Genomic DNA, 20,969 nt, shown 5'->3' on the forward strand with positions numbered 1-20,969 from the left:
AGGTACACTCATATATTTAGCGTTAAGCTTATGATGTGGGTCTTCATCATAAATCTAAATTTTTGCTACGAGTATTTTCTCCTTAGCACCAACCTAGTAATGTTCAATCTGTGTATGCCATAAGCGATAGTTTTTACCAACTGTTTATTCCTGAGGATTCAGAAAAAACACAATAAGTTCACCACATTTCATGACATAAGCTCTAACAGTGCGAAGATATGCAAAGAGTATTGTGTCCAAAGCCAAAGGTGATATTTCTGGTCTGTGTAATTTTGCGCAGTGAATGAGGTCTATGCACTTCTTTCAAGATAGATGCAAACACTCCCGCAAGCATTGTTGCATTTATATGTTTATTAACATTAATTAAGTACAAAAAGTTTTTCATTTACATATGCAGGGGATACATTTACGATGTCGATGATTTAGACATGGGACCAAAATAATGAAGTACGGCACCTTTTTTTATGCTTAAGTTAAATAAAATCGTTTTAGAAATAATCTCGCCCTAAAACATAAATGGCATCCCTGCATATGGAAAACATCAATAAAACACAGTTTCGCGAGATTTTATTTTATTTTTATTTTTAAATTCTAACATTGTTTTTAAAAGTAAACAAAAACTGAAATACATGTTTAAGAGTTGAAAACAGTACAAGGGGCTACTATACATAAAGCATAGCTTCATAAACTTGTTTAAGATTAAAACAAATTATATTTTATTGCTTTGCTAAATTACATATTGTTTTGTAAAGAAATTGAATGTTTTGTTGCATGATAATGTGCAGACATATATTACCCGTGTTATCTTTAACAAACATCAAATAAGCTTTTGCCCGTAAATTAGGTAGCACCTATTATCATATTACTTGTATTATGATAATTCGCTCTTTATTATGATATGCTCCCTATTATGATATGCTCTTTATTATGATGTTGTGTTTATTATGATAAGTGCGCTTTTTATTATGATATGCTCTTTATTATGATATGCTCTTTAATATGATATTGTCTTTATAATGATAAGTGCGCTCTTTATAATGCTATGCTCTTTATTATGATATGCTCTTTATTATGCTATGCTCTTTATTATGCTATGCTCTTTATTATGCTATGCTCTTTATTATGCTATGCTCTTTATTTTGCTATGCTCTTACTTCCCTGCTATCCTCATTGTACGTTAAAGTTATCATGATTGCCTGATAATCACGTGACCTGATAGTTGTTCTATCGCGTAATACTTAGCCTACTATCGGGTTATCCTCTTCGTTTTCTCACAATGTCACATCCTAATCTCGCGTGTGTTTTTTAAATTGTTTTACTACACCGAAGTTTGTCGATTAATTAAAGTTCTTTAACGTTATCAGCTCCAAGCTATTGAATTGTCGCCACAGTACACTCGCGTTACTATCACAGCGTTATACTTCCTGAAATATGACACATTTCTTACTGATTTAATAATCTTAACGCAAGCACTTTGCGCGGACAGTTTGTTTTCATAATGCGACCCTTGCAATCCCAAATAGTTTTACCACATTCAATAATACCGACACGCGGTCAAATGTCATCCTATCTTTTCTGGCGGTGATGTTTTATCACCCAATTTATTCTTCATTGATTATCTCCACGCTTTTCGGAGAAAAGGTGAGGATTATGTGGTTATCTCCGCCGTCTGTCCTCCGTCCTAGCACTAGAACCTTGAAACTTACACACATGGTAGCTATGAGCATATGTGCGACGGTGCACTATTTGGAATTTTGATCTGACCCCTGGGTCAAAAGTTATGGGGGTTGGGCTGGGGCCGGGTGAGAGATTTTCCTGCGACCGCGATTCGAAAAAGGCTGATTCCTACTGTGTCTCTTCAGATATTGCTTTCATAATTGGTACGCATGTGTATCTGGACAACACCTTTCCATGTGCATGAAATTTTTGACCCCTGTGACCTTGACCTTGAACTTAGGGTCCGCGTTTAGATTTTGAAATCTAATCTGTGGTTATCTCCGCCTTATGTTCGTCCGTCCGTCCTGGCCACTTTCTCCTCATACACTATTAGCACTAGAACCTTGAAAGTTACATACATGGCAGCTATTGGCATATGTGCGACAGTGCACTATTTGGAATTTTGATCTGAACCCTGGGTCAAAAGTTATGGGGGTTGGGGTGGGGCCGGGTCAGAGATTTTCACTCATTTTTTAGGCTATTTTACATTGACGTCTTCATTTCTACACCGATTTTCTTCAAATTGATACTGAACATCTCTTATGACAATACGGTCAAACTCAACTATGCATGGCCCCATTACCAACCCTGGGGCGTCCCTGGGTCAAACATGCGGCGTGGGGATACGCGTCGGCCTATGCAGCGCCATTTCTAGTTAAATTTGATTGCGTAACTGTCCAATGCCATATAATTAGGAACAAAATAAGAATAAATAAGAACAAACATTCTTTTAAACATTATCTTTATTATGTAATTATTATTTTAGATTTTCAACAAAAAAATCTTGTATTTTGAAATAAATTTCATTTAAACCTTGCTGATGCCACTCGTCGTATTCAAAACACATGCAAACAAACTGCAATAAAACAATGCCTATCCATTTATAGATATAATAACTTCATAACAAATGCATTTGTAAATGAATGCCCATATTAAGTTATTAGCAAGTAACTGAGTGCACCCTTTCGATTGAATGATTATTATGTGTTAGATTACGAGAAAATACCAAAGTTACTTTCGTCATATTCAATAGCCGCATTCGTTCAGGTTCATGTTGTTCAATCGTATCTAAGCAATATCTAAACACATTGTTAATGTTGTCAATGTTCATACATTTTGAATAACCGAAATCGAAACGTGTGCCTTATTGTTATAAACATGATTTATAACTCAACCGCAACATTAATATTTCTACACCCCCATACTTATCGTAAGTTTTTTATTTTGAAAGATCAAAGGCAGTTTTCAAGACTAGTATACGCGATTTAAGTACCAATAATTTCCAATTCACTGTGTTAATTGTAGGCAATCAAAATCTTTATGTGGAAGAAAAGCGCCACCTGAACTGTTTCGAAACGAAATACAGTCTTGTATATGAAAGGTTTGGGCTTCCTAGCTTTCATTTTAAGTAACGATAACTTGTAATAAAATTATGACATGCCTGGTGAGAATACAATCATGACGTCATGCGTTGTAAAAATATAATCGATAACGTATGTATTCGGAAATACGATCGTTTGGACAAATACATAGCGGCACATGATTGTGTGAAATGTTTTTAGGTTTTGTTTGATTTGATATGCGTAAGGTGTCGTCCCAGATAAGGCTTTGCAGAGACGACGCTTTTTAGTTTTATGGATCCATTCGCATAAATGATGTCTCTTCTAAACGAAATCCAGTGATGTGGTCCATTTTTTCCCTGATTAGCCTATGCGGACGGCACAGGCTAATCCGGGACGACAATTAACGCAGTGCATTAAACCCAGTTATCCCAGAACGAGACTCAGTGTAACCTACGACTGTCAGCTCAAGTGCATTCATTAGGCTGATAGCACCAAAGAAGATACTTACTGATGGGAAATCGCTGAGGATCACAATAATTAATAATGATTATACAAGAATAAATATGAACATTTTAGAGAATGGATCAAGTTTTCATTAAATAATAGTTTGCAGTTGACATTTTTTTGTGTAATTTAAATGGTATTGTTATTAATATTGAAATAAGAGTTCAATTAAAATTGTAATTCAGCGAACCAGTAAGAGCTGTAGCCAAAATTTCACGAACACATTCAACTCGGTAACAGTTCAACAGCAGTAAGGGCATTCTTGTGGCGTCATTGGACCCACTTTGCGGCTTGGCACATGCATTTCAAAAACTATATTATGTGACATAAATATTGATCAATATAAATACACACGTTAGCGTAGTTAACATACAAAAATCATATGTCTTATTTTAGTGGTGATCAGCAGTATACCTTCTTGTACCAGTGTTTATTCGTGCGCACTAATCCTGTTCATAAAAATAACGTCGGTTACAGATTGCGCGCCTGCAGATCACATGATTAGTCCAGAATACTGCGAAATATAAAGTTGTCACAATGCTTAGCAATCTATGCGGACCTCGACGCGACATTTGTAGAGCGGAAGTGGATATGGGTATTCTCTGATGTAATGTCTCGGATCCACTGACGGAAATTCCTCGCCTTCTGGTGGCCGGAAGTGCAGATGCTGAAGTAGTGACGTCAACACGAGGAACAAACGTGACATGGCAAAATCCTCGCCTGGACAGCGTCTTTTACCAACTGAGAACGGGATCAGTCTGAAAAAGTATATCGTCGATAACATACTTGTATCACATTAAATTAAATAACTGATATCCCGTTCAAAGTATATGCATGTAGTTCACTGTCTTTACAATCCCTAAATAAGGTTTATTAACGAGTTAATTATCATCATCGTCATAATCATCATAATCATCATCATCATCATCATCATCATCATCATCATCATCATCATCATCATCATCATCATCATCATCATAATCCCCATCATCCCCATCATCCCCATCATTATCATCAAGATCATCATCATCACTCATCGTCATCATCATCATCATCATTATCATCATCAGAGCGGAGAGATGATAATTGCCGCTTGATTGAACGTCGTTGTCCTCTTTTAAAGAACCACTTTCAAGGGAGTGCCTCCAAAACTTATAAATCAATTATTCAAAACATCGCAATTTTTACAGTAATTCCTTATCAAACGTGCGTACATTATTTGTGATAATAACTACGTTAATATAGCGCTTTCTTATGAGCTGTGATGTAACGACTATTGTCTAAAAATTGAAATTTATTTGAAATTATGTTCATTGCTTTTGTAGATATAACAATCGGGATCATACATAAAAGTACATATGGTTGCGTCAGTACCTGATATTCAAATAATTTTTTAAAGAGCCGGCAGTTAAACAAATTTCGCGATCAAAACCATTTCTGGGACGTTAAAGAGTACACTCACGTTTTCATGAATTTGTGATCGGCCGGAAGTAACTTCTTTCCGTCCTCCGCGCAAAGAAAGCGCTCCGGCCGGAAGTCCCAGGGGTCGCCCCACACATCCTCGTCGTGGTGTATTCCCCAGATGTTTGGTAATATCTGCATAATAAGAAAATATTTCATAATTCAATGTGTTTTCTGTTTTTAGACTTTGGAAACGTGTCTGGATTTCGTAAGTATTATGGTTCGCATACAAAGGCGTACGTTTATTTGTTGGTCAATTAAAACGATAATTTGATATGATTAAAATGAATGGGTATTTTGATCAAGAAAAAATACCTCGTCCCTATTTTTTATTTTCTATTATAAAAAAAACAACACGGAATGATCTACTTGAAAAAAGCGACCCAAATTTTGTCTATGTGCTAGTACATGTAGTTTGTTTACTTCTTCTGTTGTGGGGTATGTATGTATCTTATCAAACGTCCGATTTCAGATTTCATAATCACGTGATAGTCAAGATGGCGACGTCCATGTCAAGTCGGGTATTTTTCGCCGATTTATACCATTTATTACTTGTGTTATTATTGTTAATGCCGTTCACTTTGTATTCATATTAACAAAAAAATCACTAGGGTTTATTTCGGATTTATATTAGCTCTATATCTCGACTTTACTCGCTCCGAATTTTCAAAGTAAGATTAATTAATTACAGCTCCACTAAGAAAATTCGCAGCGAGTAAAGTTGATATATAAAGCGAATTTTAAATACGAAATAAACGCTTAATACTTTCTTACTGATATGGCTGGAAATTGAGCGTCATTTCACAAATAAACAAGAGTAATAAAGGGTAAAATACCTCGGCATGGACGTCGCCATCTTGACAATCATTTGATTACCCTCTCTGGATGTATATGACGCTTTAAATAAACATATACAGCTGAAAGCCTGTGTTACTTCTGAATCAGTCAAAAATAATGTTACACCAGTTTTAACGTTTAGGGCAATTTAATTTTTGGTTGTAAAGGATTATTGGGTGTCTTAAATTTGAAGATTAGTCACGCATACAATACACATCAACGGTCATATTTATTTAAAATTTATCATGACGACCATTGCACAAGTATACAACATCGCGAACACAAAGGATCCGCTAGCGGACTTTTCCCCAAATAAAGCGGGCTGAAAACGGTTTTGTAAAAGGATGCTAGTCACATCAGCGTATTCAATATGGAAAGTAGTCCAAATAACTGATCGCAAGTTTGTGTCTTCTGGCAACACGCACATAGTCAATACAATGGTAGATCTACCCGTAAACAATCGCATGTCGTTAACTGACGCGAACGTTTATGTACCCGGCTGCTATCGACGTATTTAATATGCATGAATGAGGATGATGGAATGAACGAAAGTATTTTTTTCATACAAGTAAAACTATTAAATATACTGGATATTGAACTAAGTGTTTACGAATTGGCAGGCATTAGATCAATAAAATCTGTCAGTTTTATGAATATTTTTCCACTAACGTAAGCCTTAGATTTAAGATAAACAACGCATAACTTAAGTTGTTTACATTAAAGCCAATGTTCCACTAAGGAAGAGGGAACATTGACTCTTATGACAAAATAATATGATAATTACATGTTCACGTTAGCTTTGTTGATAAACAAATCATATTGTATGCGCGGGTTCACTTGGTAACATATGTTTTTTGTTAATTCAGATTGCAATCTGGAAACATACTGATTGTTTGTGTGACTTTAAGCCAACATATTTTTGTGAGGTCAGTTGGAAAACTTGAAAGTAACAGATTGTTAAACATGAGACATTTTTCCCCCGATGGGCCACAATTCTTACCGCTGTGTCCTTTAATATGGCATACCCATCGAGCACTACGTCTTCATTGCACTTGTGTGGAATTGCGAGTGGGGTTTGACTGACGTAACGAAGCATTTCCATGATCACCGCTTGCGTATATGTCATTGCTTCGCGATGATTGGTCGATGGCGTTCCAACAGGACCAATGACGTCACGAATTTCTGTGTTGACACGTGATTGAACGTCTTGGTGACGGCACATGAGAAGAATTAGCATTCGGATGCTCTTAATCATTTCGGACATTCCTTAAACAAACAAAAACATGAAGTTATGTCTCGTCGACTTATGTCTATAATAGGTGGAAAAATGTCCGTTGCAAAGATTACCATTTTCACTGATTGAGTTAAATTCTAACTGGTTTAGGATACGGTTCTGCCTCGAAGTATTATGTAGATCGTTATCTTTTTTGGCAGTGTAAATAAATCGAGTATAAGTACATCACCGTAGGCATTAGATGTCCGTACAAAGCGATTCCAAAACGACATCTTTAAGTATTTGTCAAATTGGGGCTTCATTGATTGACCTATGTGTACGTTACCTGCCACGACCGTGTCGAGCATAAGCCCCTTGATGTAGTCGTCCGTGAGCCACGAGGTACCGGAAGTAGCTAGCGCCTGTTGTTGGATCCTTAGACAGATGTCGATCAGGCCGCGCAAGTGACCCTCCTTGTACGTCGACTGGAATAAACTATGACGTCAGCGTTCAGGGAAAACACATTTCCAGCGTTGCTACGAATTGTTAGTCGGTTTGAAACCCAAAGGCATTGCATTAACTGTTCCAAGTCGAGTTGTAATACCCAGTTTAAATCATTGTCCCAGTTTAGTTGTTTGCATTCGATGTATTGTCATGTGTTGTTCAGACAATTGAGCACTGGCCTTCAACAAAATACTACAGGATGTTTATAAGAATCTATCTCCTGATTTTTTCCCTGGACTTATATATTTCCCATATGTCAAGATAGTATTGTTTAGAGCTTTATTTACATAAAAGTCATATCAGTTCATACTTGTAGGGCCCTCTGTGTTAAAACAGCTTATCGCGTGATATGCAATTGTTCAAATTCCTCCACCAATTCTTTCTCTTAAACCATTTATGCCTAGCGTCTAGAAAAAAAGTCTTGGCAAACAGCGAATGATGCGGCGTCTCATCAGGGTCTGCGCTGTTTTCTTAAAGGAATTTCTGAAAGAAATATTCTAAATATAGAAATAAATTTACTAGACATCCCTTATTTTTGAAATAAATTGATCCAATTTAGAAGGATGGGAGAATCCACTAGGCATTAATGGTTTAAATATGGGATTCACATCAATATCGCAGACACCTCCCACACGCCCTGTTGTTTGAAATGCTAGTACGCCTAGTATAAACGGAAAAACGTGATATAAAAATTGATTGCATTATTTAGATGTTTTCATGTTAAATTTGTGGCAGGATCTGTTGGGACATAGATTTTAATTCTAAATTGATGCTTGATATTGCACAACTGGGATCAACATATTATAAACCAGGTAGGTGACCATAATAGATGCGACACATGTTCTGAATTCGTCATATTAAGTACCCAAATGTTTGTGTGCAGTTTTTATTTTGAAATATACACCAACATAGCCATATCATATGTTATTTAAATTATATTGACCTTATTATGTGAATTAACAAATATGTCTGAGTATAAAAGTCCTGAACTCCAACATAAATCTACATTTTCCATAAATCATTATATTGGATAATGTAATATTGCTAGCAACATTTTCCGGGTTATAAATTTAGATTTACTGTTTAATGTATTGGATTTTGAAGTGATATATCATTTTAATTGATTCCATTAATGTACAATATGTCGTTCGTAAATGAATACAAAGGACTTGGTCGTTGTCTGAATCAAGGCCATGGATACATTGCCAGTACATCAAAGATATATTAAAGCGCCATGTCGTACAAGATGTTACGTATATTGATATATTTATTATTATAAAGCTATACAAATTAATTAATTATTATTTTCAGATAGACAAAAATTAACGGTCTATCAAAAAGCCGTCCGCTGAAATATAACAAATAAAACATGCTTGAGCTTAAATTGATGTGATACAGTGATAAAACGTGATTTACCTTTTGCGTGTCAAAATACCGTCGCGTCACCCTGTCTCGGGCGTCTATCGCCGACCGAAAGTAACGGCCATGTTTGATTGGCAAGTGGCGTAAGCATGGGAATGCTCGCAAAGGAGCGTCTATGGATGGCGGAAGTAGACGGTAGAGACTATCGATAAACTCCCACAGGGCTTCCACTTCAGGGTCATCGTCAGGAAGGCTCTCTCCAATAAGCTTAAAAACATCATCATCATCATCATCATCATCAGCAGCAGCAGCAGCAGCAGCAGCAGCAGCATTATGAGCATCATCATCATCAGCAGCATCAGCATCAGCATCATGATAATCAATAATAACAACTACATCATCATCATCAGCAGCAGCAGTAACAGCAGCATCAGCAGCATCAGCATCAGCAACATTATCATTATCATCATTATCATCAATAATAACAACTACATCATCATAATCATCAACAATGTCATCATCTTCATCACCGTTGTTTTGAATGTACGTAATATAAATGCATGTAGTTGTATTTGAACCTTTATATTATGTGTTTGTACTTTTTAACGTTAGTATATCCATTATTGATTAAAATTCATCGGCTAGCAGTTATTTAATATACTTAAACGATACTTCAAGTTTTAAACGGCCAACACCAATTTACTTACAATAGTGGAATTAAGCTGCGTGAGAAATTCTTTTATCAACGCGTCGGGGTCGATCGTTTCTGCACCGTTATTTAAGTTCATCGCAAAATTGCTTATAGTTGTTGAACACGCCTCTACGAAAATGCTATTGCACATTTGATAATGAAGCACCTTTCGTCTCAATACATTTCTCAGGAATACAGTTTGGTCATTCAGATTCGCAAAGCCCATGTGCTTCCGCCCATAGAACACTTCTTTGGTGATATTTTCGGCCCTGTCGTTCAAATGTTTACCAAGCGCCCCGGACGAAAACGCCGCGCGCAGCGTGTTAGCGTCCGAAATTACTACCACATTTTTGCCGAACACTTTGAGTCGGAATATTTTACCATACTGCTTACTCCATCGTGTGAACAGTTGATGAGCTTGGCTCGCGTCGAGCTCAATACTATTTCCAAGTACGGGTAACCCTTTTGGTCCCCGTAGCACCCGAGAGCTTCCGCCCTTGCGGAGCGTTCCCGTCAACGCGTTTAATGTCACACCCTTAAGTTTTTGGCACGTGCTTTGTATTAAAGACATAACTTGTAACGCCATGTGTATTACACTATATGTATTTGCTTTTAATTTTAATTGTTTTGTTATCAATATACAAGCAGATGTGTTAAAAATTACAATTTACAACATTTTGGTATGCTAACAGATTTCTGTCTGACATGAAATAATAAATCATAGTTCACAATAGTTCCCTTTTGATAACTCTTAAATAGCAACACAAAAAGCGTTCTGAAAAATAACTTTTATTCAGATGTTCATAATATCCGAACTCATTCACCATACACATGTGCTAATAGCTGTCTTAAATTTCAATGTTTTATATACCACCGAATCGCGTGATTGATTTGTACGCTCCTTTTAAAGGGATCTGTTCACGGTTTGGTAAATTGACAAAATTGAAAAAAAGTTGTTTCAGATTCACAAATTTTTGTTTTATTTATGATATTTGTGAGAAAACAGTATTACTGAACATTTACCATAGTCCAATATAGCCATTATATGTATCTTTTGACGATTTGAAAACCTAAAAATTATAAAGCGTTGCAACGCGAAACGATTGAATAATTTGGAGAGTTCTGTTGTTGTCATTTGAATTTACGAAACTACGAAGATTGCTTATATAAAGTAAAAATACTTATACTGTGTATATCCGGCGGAATAGCCGAGAGGCATAATGCGTTTTTACTTCAGACTATCACCAGGACTCCGGGGGTCACTGGTTCGAGCCCTGGTACCGGCTACTTTTTTTCCTTTTTTATTTTTTTTCTGGATTTTTTTTCTGAAGCTTTTAAGATCCAATGTTTACATTTATCAATATAAAGCATTTAATGAAAAACTTCAACTATGCCAAAATCTGTGAAAAGGCCCCTTTAAGTACGCCTTCGTATTTATTTACTATTTTCTACGCGCTTCACTAGCAACAAGTATCGATAAAATTGCTCATTATAGCATTAGCCAGCTATTTTACTTTCAAATAAATTCATTTTCTTAAGGCTTATGCTAAAAAGAAACGTTTGCGATTTGTTAGACTTAACAGTCTATTTTTATCTGATCATGAAATATGTAATTCGAATACCGTATATTTGACGATGTGGTCTGTCGAAATACGTAAGTTCTCTACGCGTTTCTACTAGAATAAAAACGTTAACGTCAAGTTACGAATACTTAACGTCAGAAAGCTTTTAACTATCCCAAGTTTAAATCATTTGCATGACATTTATGTTGTCTGCATTTATATTGTTGCTTTAATTATATGTAGCCAGTTTAATAAACAGATGTAAACATGGTACAATTTAAGTTTTGCATTGGACTAGATAAAGTAACGTTGTGAATTTTAAATGGCAATTCATTTTTTTTTATAGCTTTCACCATCTTACGTATGTTAAAGACGTTGTTTTTGTTCTTTTAAAAAAGCAGCTATTGGTTGATTATAATACGAATTGTTGGGATAACAGAAATAAAACCAATACAGTTTAAATATGTTCACTTTTTAAAACAATGCGCCATCTCATAGTCTTAGTATTTAATTTCTTTGCACATGCGTTGGTGGATTAGCTTGTACTAAGTAAATGGATAAGTGATCTATAGCTGATCACATTTACATAATGTAACATATCTTTGATGTTGAAAGTCGTCTTTAGTAGCGCGTATCAAGTTAAGTAAAACTTAATCTGCGACCGACACATGAGTGTATTTCTTTTTTTAAATATGTTTTACAAAGTTTTTTTTTCAACTTTAAGTTGATACATTTAGAACGGCGTATGTTGATCACGTATTTATTCACTATGATCAAACACATACTTTGTCAAAGCGTGTATATTTTATTATATGACTTAGCCTATTAACCAAGTGACCGAATACGACCTTTGAGTTAGCAACAACGAGGAAACTGTTTTCATCGACAACAAAGGAAAACGTTGTGAATAAAATAGTTGTACGAAATGTGATTGGCAGACATATTTTGAACTCATTATGTCGTGACTGGAACTTAAAACCAGAAAATGGATAGTAAATGAATCAGAATTATGGAAATAACTTACCAATTTCGAGAATACATCACTCAGTAATTGTTTGATATAAAAATCCAGTTCTATATCGAGTTGCTGTCGATGTGCTATTGCGCATACTATCTTAAAAATTTCAGGATAAAAATCTGTTTTATAATGTTTAACAATGATGTGTAGGTGTTCTTTTATTATTTCCTTTTGTTTATCACTCTTATCGCAATAGTTTTGGAACGAAAATCGAGTATTCTCTAGCACATAGTCTTGTAAAAACAGACCTTATCGGCCGTCCGTGGCCGTATGTTGTAAACATTCCAATGTCGATTCTATCGTGTTTAACACAAAGCATTTTTTTAACAAAAGGAAAACGAAAATAAGTCACTGATCCGAACGTTTTACGAATATCGTGAAAATATTGATGCAGTATTCCCTTCTTACTAACATTAAACGGAACAATATGCATATTCGGACACGTCGTTGTCGATGCCTGGCTTTTATAGGAATTCGTGTTTGGTCCTTCTTTCATTCCTTCTCTAGAACACATTGAAGACGATGATCTACGTAACGCTATTAACACTCTTTTTAATCCCATTTAACTCGACGGTATTATTATTTTATCAATGAATACTGTCTATTACACTTCGGACTTTATATATATATAACCCTATCACTCGATAAACAAAATTGCCACATTGAAGTTCAAGATCAACATTTACAATTAAAGTTTGTTATTCAACCGTATGGATAAAGCTATTCAACACTACGATAGATTAAGACCTGGCCTAAATTACCCGTTCATCATTCGAAGAATGAAGACGTTTTCGGCCGTCTCAGCTGTAATGAATATCAGAAAATTCGCAACTGGAACGGTGCAGTGGTGATTCAGTTAAGAATTCCTATATCAAATTACATGTGTCGACACAGCTCATAAAAAGTACACATACATTTTTACAATACCTTCGTGACTTTTGTTTAACGTACTTAATCTACTTTTAAAATATATTGTCATACCAGTGTATGTATATATGATAACAATACAAGTAACACAATAACCCAGTTATGTAACTTCGGTAACAAGTGTCTGAATATGAATGTCACATTTTATCCAGCAGATTAAAGGTCAATGATTCGTGTCAATAATGTCAAATACGAGACTTGAACCAGAGAACTATGACTTAGTGGCTTAACCCCCACCCCTACCCCAGTCGCTAGGTGGACCACATATTCACTACGCCAAGGCGACCTTTAGTTAATGGTATTAATTTACTTTGCATTTAGTCAATTGTTCTAAGAGCATACGAGCCATAAAGGTCTATCAAATCCTTTTTGTAGTCGTTCTCGAAAATCATTATTACATCATAAGTAACACATAATTTACGTCCCAACACTAAGCACGATTATTTACACCAACATAATTATCAGAACATGTAACGTCCGAGATCTGCATTGAACTATGACTTGGTCGAGCGATTAATAATGTATACTGGTCCATTACAGTGTGTACTTATTTACAAACAAACTGTTTCAATCTTAATAAAACATTGATTTGCTATCTCATGATAAAAACAACATAATAATCGTTGTTAATTGCAATCTACTGACTAAAACACAAAATAAAATCGTTTTAATGTATGCAATCTTGCTTAAGTAAGAGCTATATCTTTAAACGAAACAATACTTGATTTTCGCCTGGAATGATTTTTTTTTTATTCAATATAAAACATACAATGTAAATATGTGCATAAGCAAGAACAAAAGTGGTATAATACAACAGTAATTATGTCAAACACATATTATACATGATATGCTAGGATATACTGTTTTGTTTTTTTTTGCTTTGGTTGCATGTGGTGTATGCTGTTATTTTTAAATGTAATAATCAATCCTATAGATGAGTTGCGTAGAGTTAAGAAGAAGACAACTGGACTGGGTTATGAAAGTTTATGCGTTTCCATTTTTGTTCAAAAATATGAAGTTTATCATTATTGAGGGCTATTTCTTTTTCAATTTGGATCTTTAGTTTTAAATAGTTTATAAAACAGTTGAAAGTAGGTATTTGTTTTTTGTATTTGAAGCTAGATATAAAATATTTCATTAATATGATAATGTGGTTCACAGTGTTATTAATTTCTGGTATTTTAAAATTATTCACACCGAAACTGATATTTAAGAGAGACAGTTTTAATTTTAATTGTTGGTTCTCTAGAAATGTTGTTAACTGGTTCCATAGAATTTGAATATGTTTGCACTCCCAGAAAAGGTGTTCTATTGTTTCAATGTGCTCGCTGCATATATCACATAAATTTGTGTTGGATAGGTTGCATTTAAAAAGGTATTTATTTGTAGCTATGATTCTATGAACATATTTATATTGAAAATTTCTCAGTGTGCTATCAATAGTTGTTTTATATGGCATGATAAATATTTGTTTCCAATTAAATTCTTGTTCTCGAAGAAGGCTTCGCCATTTATTTTGAATCTTGGAGTTTTCTGCAGGGTGTTTAATTTGTAGTTTGTAAAATATTTTGTTTGTTTTGTTTTGTTTTGCAAGTATGTTTTCCGTGAATGATGTTTGAGTACACGGTGTGTTATTTGTATTAATTGTAGATTTAATATGTATGGGTATGCTTTTAATAAATGTGTAATACATTAGGAAATTGCCCGAAGGTATTCCGTATATATAACATATATTCTCAAAAGAATAGAAGTCTTTTATTCTGTAATCATACAAATGGTCGACATATTTAATGCTTTTTTCAAACCAATGTTTATAGAAAAAAGTCTTATTGTTTGAAGTTATGTCTTTATTGTTCCATAAAATAGTTTTACTGGTGATTTTGGTTTCTAGATTATGAGTAACATTAGTCCATGCCGATAAAACATTAGACAGAAAAATGTTTTCGTTTGCAATTTCATGCAAAATGGTATTGCTGATGTTACATTCAAAAAGTAAGGAGTCACCATATTTCGTTAGGATTTCCTGGTAGAATAATTTCCATTTACTTGTATTGGTATTATCTAGATATCTTTTAACCCAGCTGCATTTGATTGCATTCAAGAATGAGTCGATGTCCGTTAATTGGATACCTCCATTTTCTACAGATTGAATTAACTGAGTTCGCTTAATTTTATCAGGTTTACCGTCCCATATGAAATTAAATATTTCTGATTGTATATCTTTTATAATATCATTTGGTGGGTTTGGGAGAACTGTTAGTGTATAAATTAGTTTAGGGAGTGCAAATGTTTTCAACACCGTGTTTTTTCCGATTAGTGTAAGTTTACGATGCTGCCATGATTTTAAACAATTTTTAAATTTTTGTAATTTAGGCAGTATGTTTTTTAGAACTGTTTCATTTTCATTGTTTGTAAAGGTTATTCCTAACGTTGTTGCTTCATCTGATGTCCAGTGGAATTTCATTTCTTTTTTAAGTTGAATACTACTTTGTTTAAATTTACCTACTCGTAGCACAGTGCATTTACTTTTGTTAAGTTTAAGACCCGATGCCATTCCAAAAAGGGTAAGCGATTCTATAAGATTATTGAATGAGTCAATATTGTCATTTAAAAAATAAGTTGCGTCGTCAGCAAATAGGGACTGTTTAATTTCTTCGTCAGGTTCTAGCGATATTCCATTCGCCTGGAATGATATTGCAGTGCATACTTTATACTAATATTGTATTTACAAGTGTAGAATAAAAATGTTAATGTGTATGCAAATCCATGGATCGATCATTTAAAACATTATATGATCTATCCTTGTGTTTATAGTTTATTTCATTAGCCGACTAATTGCTCATTACCGAGATATTTAATACGTTTTATTTTTTCATTCACTTTCTTTCCATTTGTGTGTGTATATTTGTTGATCTCTACCTTTGATTTCAATAAACTCATGTAAGTCTTCAATAACATAAAGACTTAGATTATATAATACACATTACTATATAAAACTATTATAACTATCATTTCCTTTTACTGTGTTTGATTACCATATTTGTATCTATTTCACTACAAATGGTATAAATCAGTATTAATAGGAGACGGTCGAGACAGTCGATAGTTATTGATAACTCATGTTATACATATTTTTAAGTCATTGCTTTTTATGCCCCAGGTAGGGTGGCATATAGCAGTCGCACTGTCCGTCCGTCTGTCTGTCCGTCCGTCCGTCTGTCCGCCACACTTTGCGTTTAGGTTTCGAAAAATGCTCATAACTTCTATGTCGCTTCAGATCTAACCTTCATATTTGGTATGCATGTGTCGAAAAAGCGTTTTTCGGGGGCATATGTCTTCCGATGGAGACAGCTCTTGTTTCAAGTGGATTGAACTCATAATAATTATTTCTTTACTGTTATCTTATTAAGTTGTGCATTCTTTTCATTTTGAATATAAATTGTTCTAATACTTAACATTTTCCTCCACTATCGTCCATTTCGATGCGCAACGTTGGTCGCAGCATCCAATTATAAATTATTTAACAACCAACTCGATTTATCTTAAATATATTCAAGTGCTCCGTAATTGCCTTCTTTTCTCAACCGCGCCTCTGAACGCTCACATAAAATCACGCTACCGTGCTTACAGCGCCCGTTATCACAGGACGGGATCGGTTACGCATTGCATCACCGCGGATTTTACCCCGTACAAAGCGGCCAGTAGAGTTGTGCAGACGAAAGAAGGCGACTTCAATTCACCGACCCACGCAGTTTTCATGATCGATAGGCTACTGTAATAAGCGATACAATTAAACGAAAAATGTGAAAGTTGCACAATCATTCGGAATGATGCAACTACAAAGAGATTGTAAAGTGATGTTTCTAGTGAGTCATCTTCAGGAATTTGTACGTAGGACTGAACTATGGACGGCAGAGGCCAACCTTCCAATAAACGGGTTTTACGTCTATTTGACTCCATAAATCATAAGGGTACACCTTTCCTTATTTTTCCCACAAACTTGGATATAATTAATATTAATATTTCACAATCTAGCTATTCCAGTCATGGTTCTGATAAACATGGCTGACAGATCACAACAGTGATTGGATAATAAAATATGAATTATATGCATCACACAAGTTCATATTGCTTATAATTATTAACACGTAGCCTCGAATCATGGAGCATTCAATTCATTCACTGTTCACACACCTACGCAAAATCGTAGACTGTGCGAATACCAGGCTTTTTCTATTTTTTGTCATTATGCATATTATGATCTTCTGTTGTTAAACATGTAACCTTCTATACATAAAACCCTATATTTTTTATTTCACATATGAGGCTCTTCTTAGAAATAGTTTGGGCATTTGCTTTCGATTGCTGCACTACCATAAATTAATTAAAAAAAATATGGAGAGGCTGTGCCAACGATGGTTACCTTGCATTATTGTATAGACTTAGCAGCGTACTGTAATACGCATATATAAGTCCCTTCGACTGGGGGAACAGTAAGAGGCATGATTCGCACGTTTAAAAAGGTGCAAAGCTACGCATGACAGTGCTTTATAGAATTTATAAACAATTAAATTGTTGTTACGAACCGCCCACATTGCCGCCTTCAACATTTGGATGCTTGATGATAATTCATCTATCGCCATTTTGGGGCTACTATCTAAACGTAATTGTTCACAATGGAGAAACTGCTTAATCACGAAATTGACATCTGGCCAACTGTCAATCAGATTCTTATCTAAAAATCGATCGACCAATCAGCGATCGATAAATCGGGCGGCGCGCCGGTTGCTAACGACCTGTCCGCCATTTTCTAGACATGCCGAATGCCTAGTTCTTATTTATTCAACGAGGTTCGTTTATTTTGTTCGAAAATATAGGAAACGAAATATAGTGAAACGGGGTAAGCAAGGTTAATGTAACTCGCACAAATTATCCAGATAGATAGGTTAGAGGAATTTAATTTATACCGATTCCAGCGCGGAAATGTGGTCTTGACAAGTGCGAGTGGAAGCTTCAATGTGTAGAATTACCGCAATCCCCCATATAGAAAATTTAATTTATTTCAGAAACTGAAAATGTCATATAAGCAATATTAAGTATGGATTATATCACGTGTAGATCTATATGTAAACTAATATGGAATATTAGTATTTGCCTAACTTGACGAACGCTACGTTATAAATCGCTTTTTAAGTCAGAAACAAATGAAAACTATTTTATATTACTATTTTGATAAAAACGTAAAAACAAATGTCACTGCTTTGTTGTTCTGCAATTTCAATTTCCGTGATAAATAAATGCCCATAAGCAATCTTTAAGTTAACATTATTTATATCACTTTTATACCTAACAACATGGGGGATTTCGGTACCCGATCGGCATCAGAACTTGTGAAAAACTTCCATCCCAGATATAAAGCGTCATTCGTGTCAAATACATGTGGGGAAAAATGTTTCGTTAGTATTTTCGTAAATGAAATAAGTAAATACCAGTGACCAGGTGTTCATTTATTACTAATACCACCAATACACGTAGTAACAGTAATTTAGATTTCGGTAAGCGCGCAAGAGTTTGAAAACGTGTTTTAAGTACCGAAATACCCTTCATACATAGCTATTGTTCTTTATAAACTTATATTGTTTGCATTTGCATAATAAATTAAGGTCACAACTCTTTTTACCAGTGTATCACGGAGTGACAAAAGTCCAAAAAATCATTCCGAATATCGCGTAATCTATAGGCAATCTATAGGAAAGATGCCACTTTGGTGTAAGCTTGTCTAGGTTTTCTAACCGCTAAGCAACGTGACTGAGTGGGCGGAGCGATCATCGTCAAGAACACATGTCAATTATCAGATAGCCGCTTTAGATACGTATACGTACTCTAATAACAACAAGCCCTCAGTTTTATGCCAAGCTCGGAACAAACTTCGCAAATCCCGTATGCATTACGTTCTAGTAAGCCAATCCTCGACACTGTTAATCAAAGCGCTGAAGGCACTGAAGATGTGCGCTATTGCATAATTTAACACGCAATTCATTTTTCAAAATCAATCGCAAGTTTGAAATGAACACACGCCATTCAACTTTATAAAGTGTGTGTCATAGCGCACTGGTCGAGTTTTGTGTGCACTTTTTATCATCCTTATTATTTCGTGGAAATAACTTAGACAAAATAAAAACAACATGCTTTTTGGACGTTCTGAAAGCATAGAAAGTATGATGAATATGGTAATGAGAACTTAATATAAAGAAAATTTGCAGTCACCATCATATTAAAGGAATAGTTTTTCTAATATCAAATAACTATCACACCAAGAATATAAATTAATAATGAAAGTTCCGTGTACACAACTTTTGATTTTTGACACCATATACAAATTCAAAATAAACAATAATCTTTGTATCTTGTATATGGAGGAATAAAAGTATATAAACATTGCTGTTTATGCTTAACTTGTTACCCGAGCAGTTCACACGGTGTCAACAGCGCTGACATAAACATAGGTATAGAGCACTTATGCGCTTTTAGGCGTAGCTGTTTTACTCAGTTTTCATCTTAGTGACTTTTACATAACGCCAACAGACACGCATGAATATTTTCGAAATTCTCATAAGCTGATTCGAGATACAACCGCTGAATTTTTGCTACATCACTGCGTTTGTGCTCAATTCAAAGCATGTAGCACTGTTCAGTGTAAGGAATTCCGGACTACTCTCTGTATGCTCAAACGACACAAATTGTTGCGCTGTTACAATTACGCGTTACAATCCATCTCGCAGAATTTCACTTTCGCCTCCAAGATGAGAAAACACTCATTAGCGAAATAGTATAGTGTCACGATAAGAGAAAATCGTTTAATTATCATACCACAATGTTTGCCGTACTTGGTCAGCACGTCTGGAAATCATTCCTTAATGTGTGGATAGGCTGCCATTATTAACAAGTTTGCTATTTTGAATTCAATTTTGTATCAAAACGCATTGTTCTTAAATGTGGCATTTTCAATTCGCAATGAGATTTGTAATGACCCTCGTCATGCGAAAATGGGTCTTATTCCATATGCGCCCATCATATAAATATCCCCCTCAGCTATCTCTCCTTCTGGTAAGGAGAAACATATAACATATTGAGTGATTTTATAGCGAACAGCATCGCTTATGGCCTGACTGCGCAAAAGCACATGTTGGGTTTAACAAACGATTGCCGAAACGCATATGACCCATTTTCGCATGACGGAGCTATTGACGTGTGATTTGAATGTGTCGAAAGAAAACTGCGTTTAAATCAAATATCAACATACGATATATTTCGATAGTGAAGAAACATACTCATAACAAGGCATATGAGGACACATATGAAGTGCTCTCCCGTAGTATATTTTTATCTACTCACACTAATGTGTGGTTTGACAATGCTTACACACATTTCATGCGATGAATATGCAACTTACAAGTGAAAAACACAACACAATATTTTAACTTTTGTTTAATTGTATTTATTTATTTAGAAAAGTAAATTGCAAACTTTATTTCAAAGTCAGCGTATACGCCGACTACATTTTTAAAAGATATTTATTGTATTAAATATATTTAATATAATATATTTTGTTGTTTTCGGTTTTAGCGATTAAAAAGCGTTTTCGAGGTTGCCTATAGTATGCCTGTAGTAATTGATGAACTCATATCCTACTGTCTATGTATTGAGAACTGTTAATATAAACAATCTAAACCTTCTACTATTGCGTTGCTAGCACCCATTAATACAAAAGATCGCCGCTATCTGTTGAGAACCAAAGAACGTTTTCCAGAAAAACCCGCTGTAGTAGCAT

The 20,969-nt window shown here is 34.9% G+C and overlaps 1 protein-coding gene across 1 annotated transcript; it reads right to left on the reverse strand.

The window, feature by feature from the left end:
- Positions 1-2,535: 2,535 nt before the first annotated feature.
- Positions 2,536-12,501, reverse strand: LOC127831879 (cytochrome P450 2U1-like). Its single transcript, XM_052356955.1, has 6 exons — positions 12,218-12,501; positions 8,995-9,207; positions 7,421-7,559; positions 6,862-7,127; positions 5,026-5,159; positions 2,536-4,321 (listed from the first exon to the last, which is right to left on the reverse strand). The coding sequence occupies exons 3-6, from the start codon at positions 7,440-7,442 to the stop codon at positions 4,105-4,107; spliced, it is 639 nt and encodes a 212-aa protein (XP_052212915.1). The 5' UTR covers positions 7,443-7,559; positions 8,995-9,207; positions 12,218-12,501; the 3' UTR covers positions 2,536-4,104.
- Positions 12,502-20,969: the final 8,468 nt, after the last annotated feature.

The sequence above is a fragment of the Dreissena polymorpha genome, chromosome 5 (assembly GCF_020536995.1).
Source record: "Dreissena polymorpha isolate Duluth1 chromosome 5, UMN_Dpol_1.0, whole genome shotgun sequence".
Lineage (NCBI taxonomy): Eukaryota > Metazoa > Mollusca > Bivalvia > Myida > Dreissenidae > Dreissena > Dreissena polymorpha.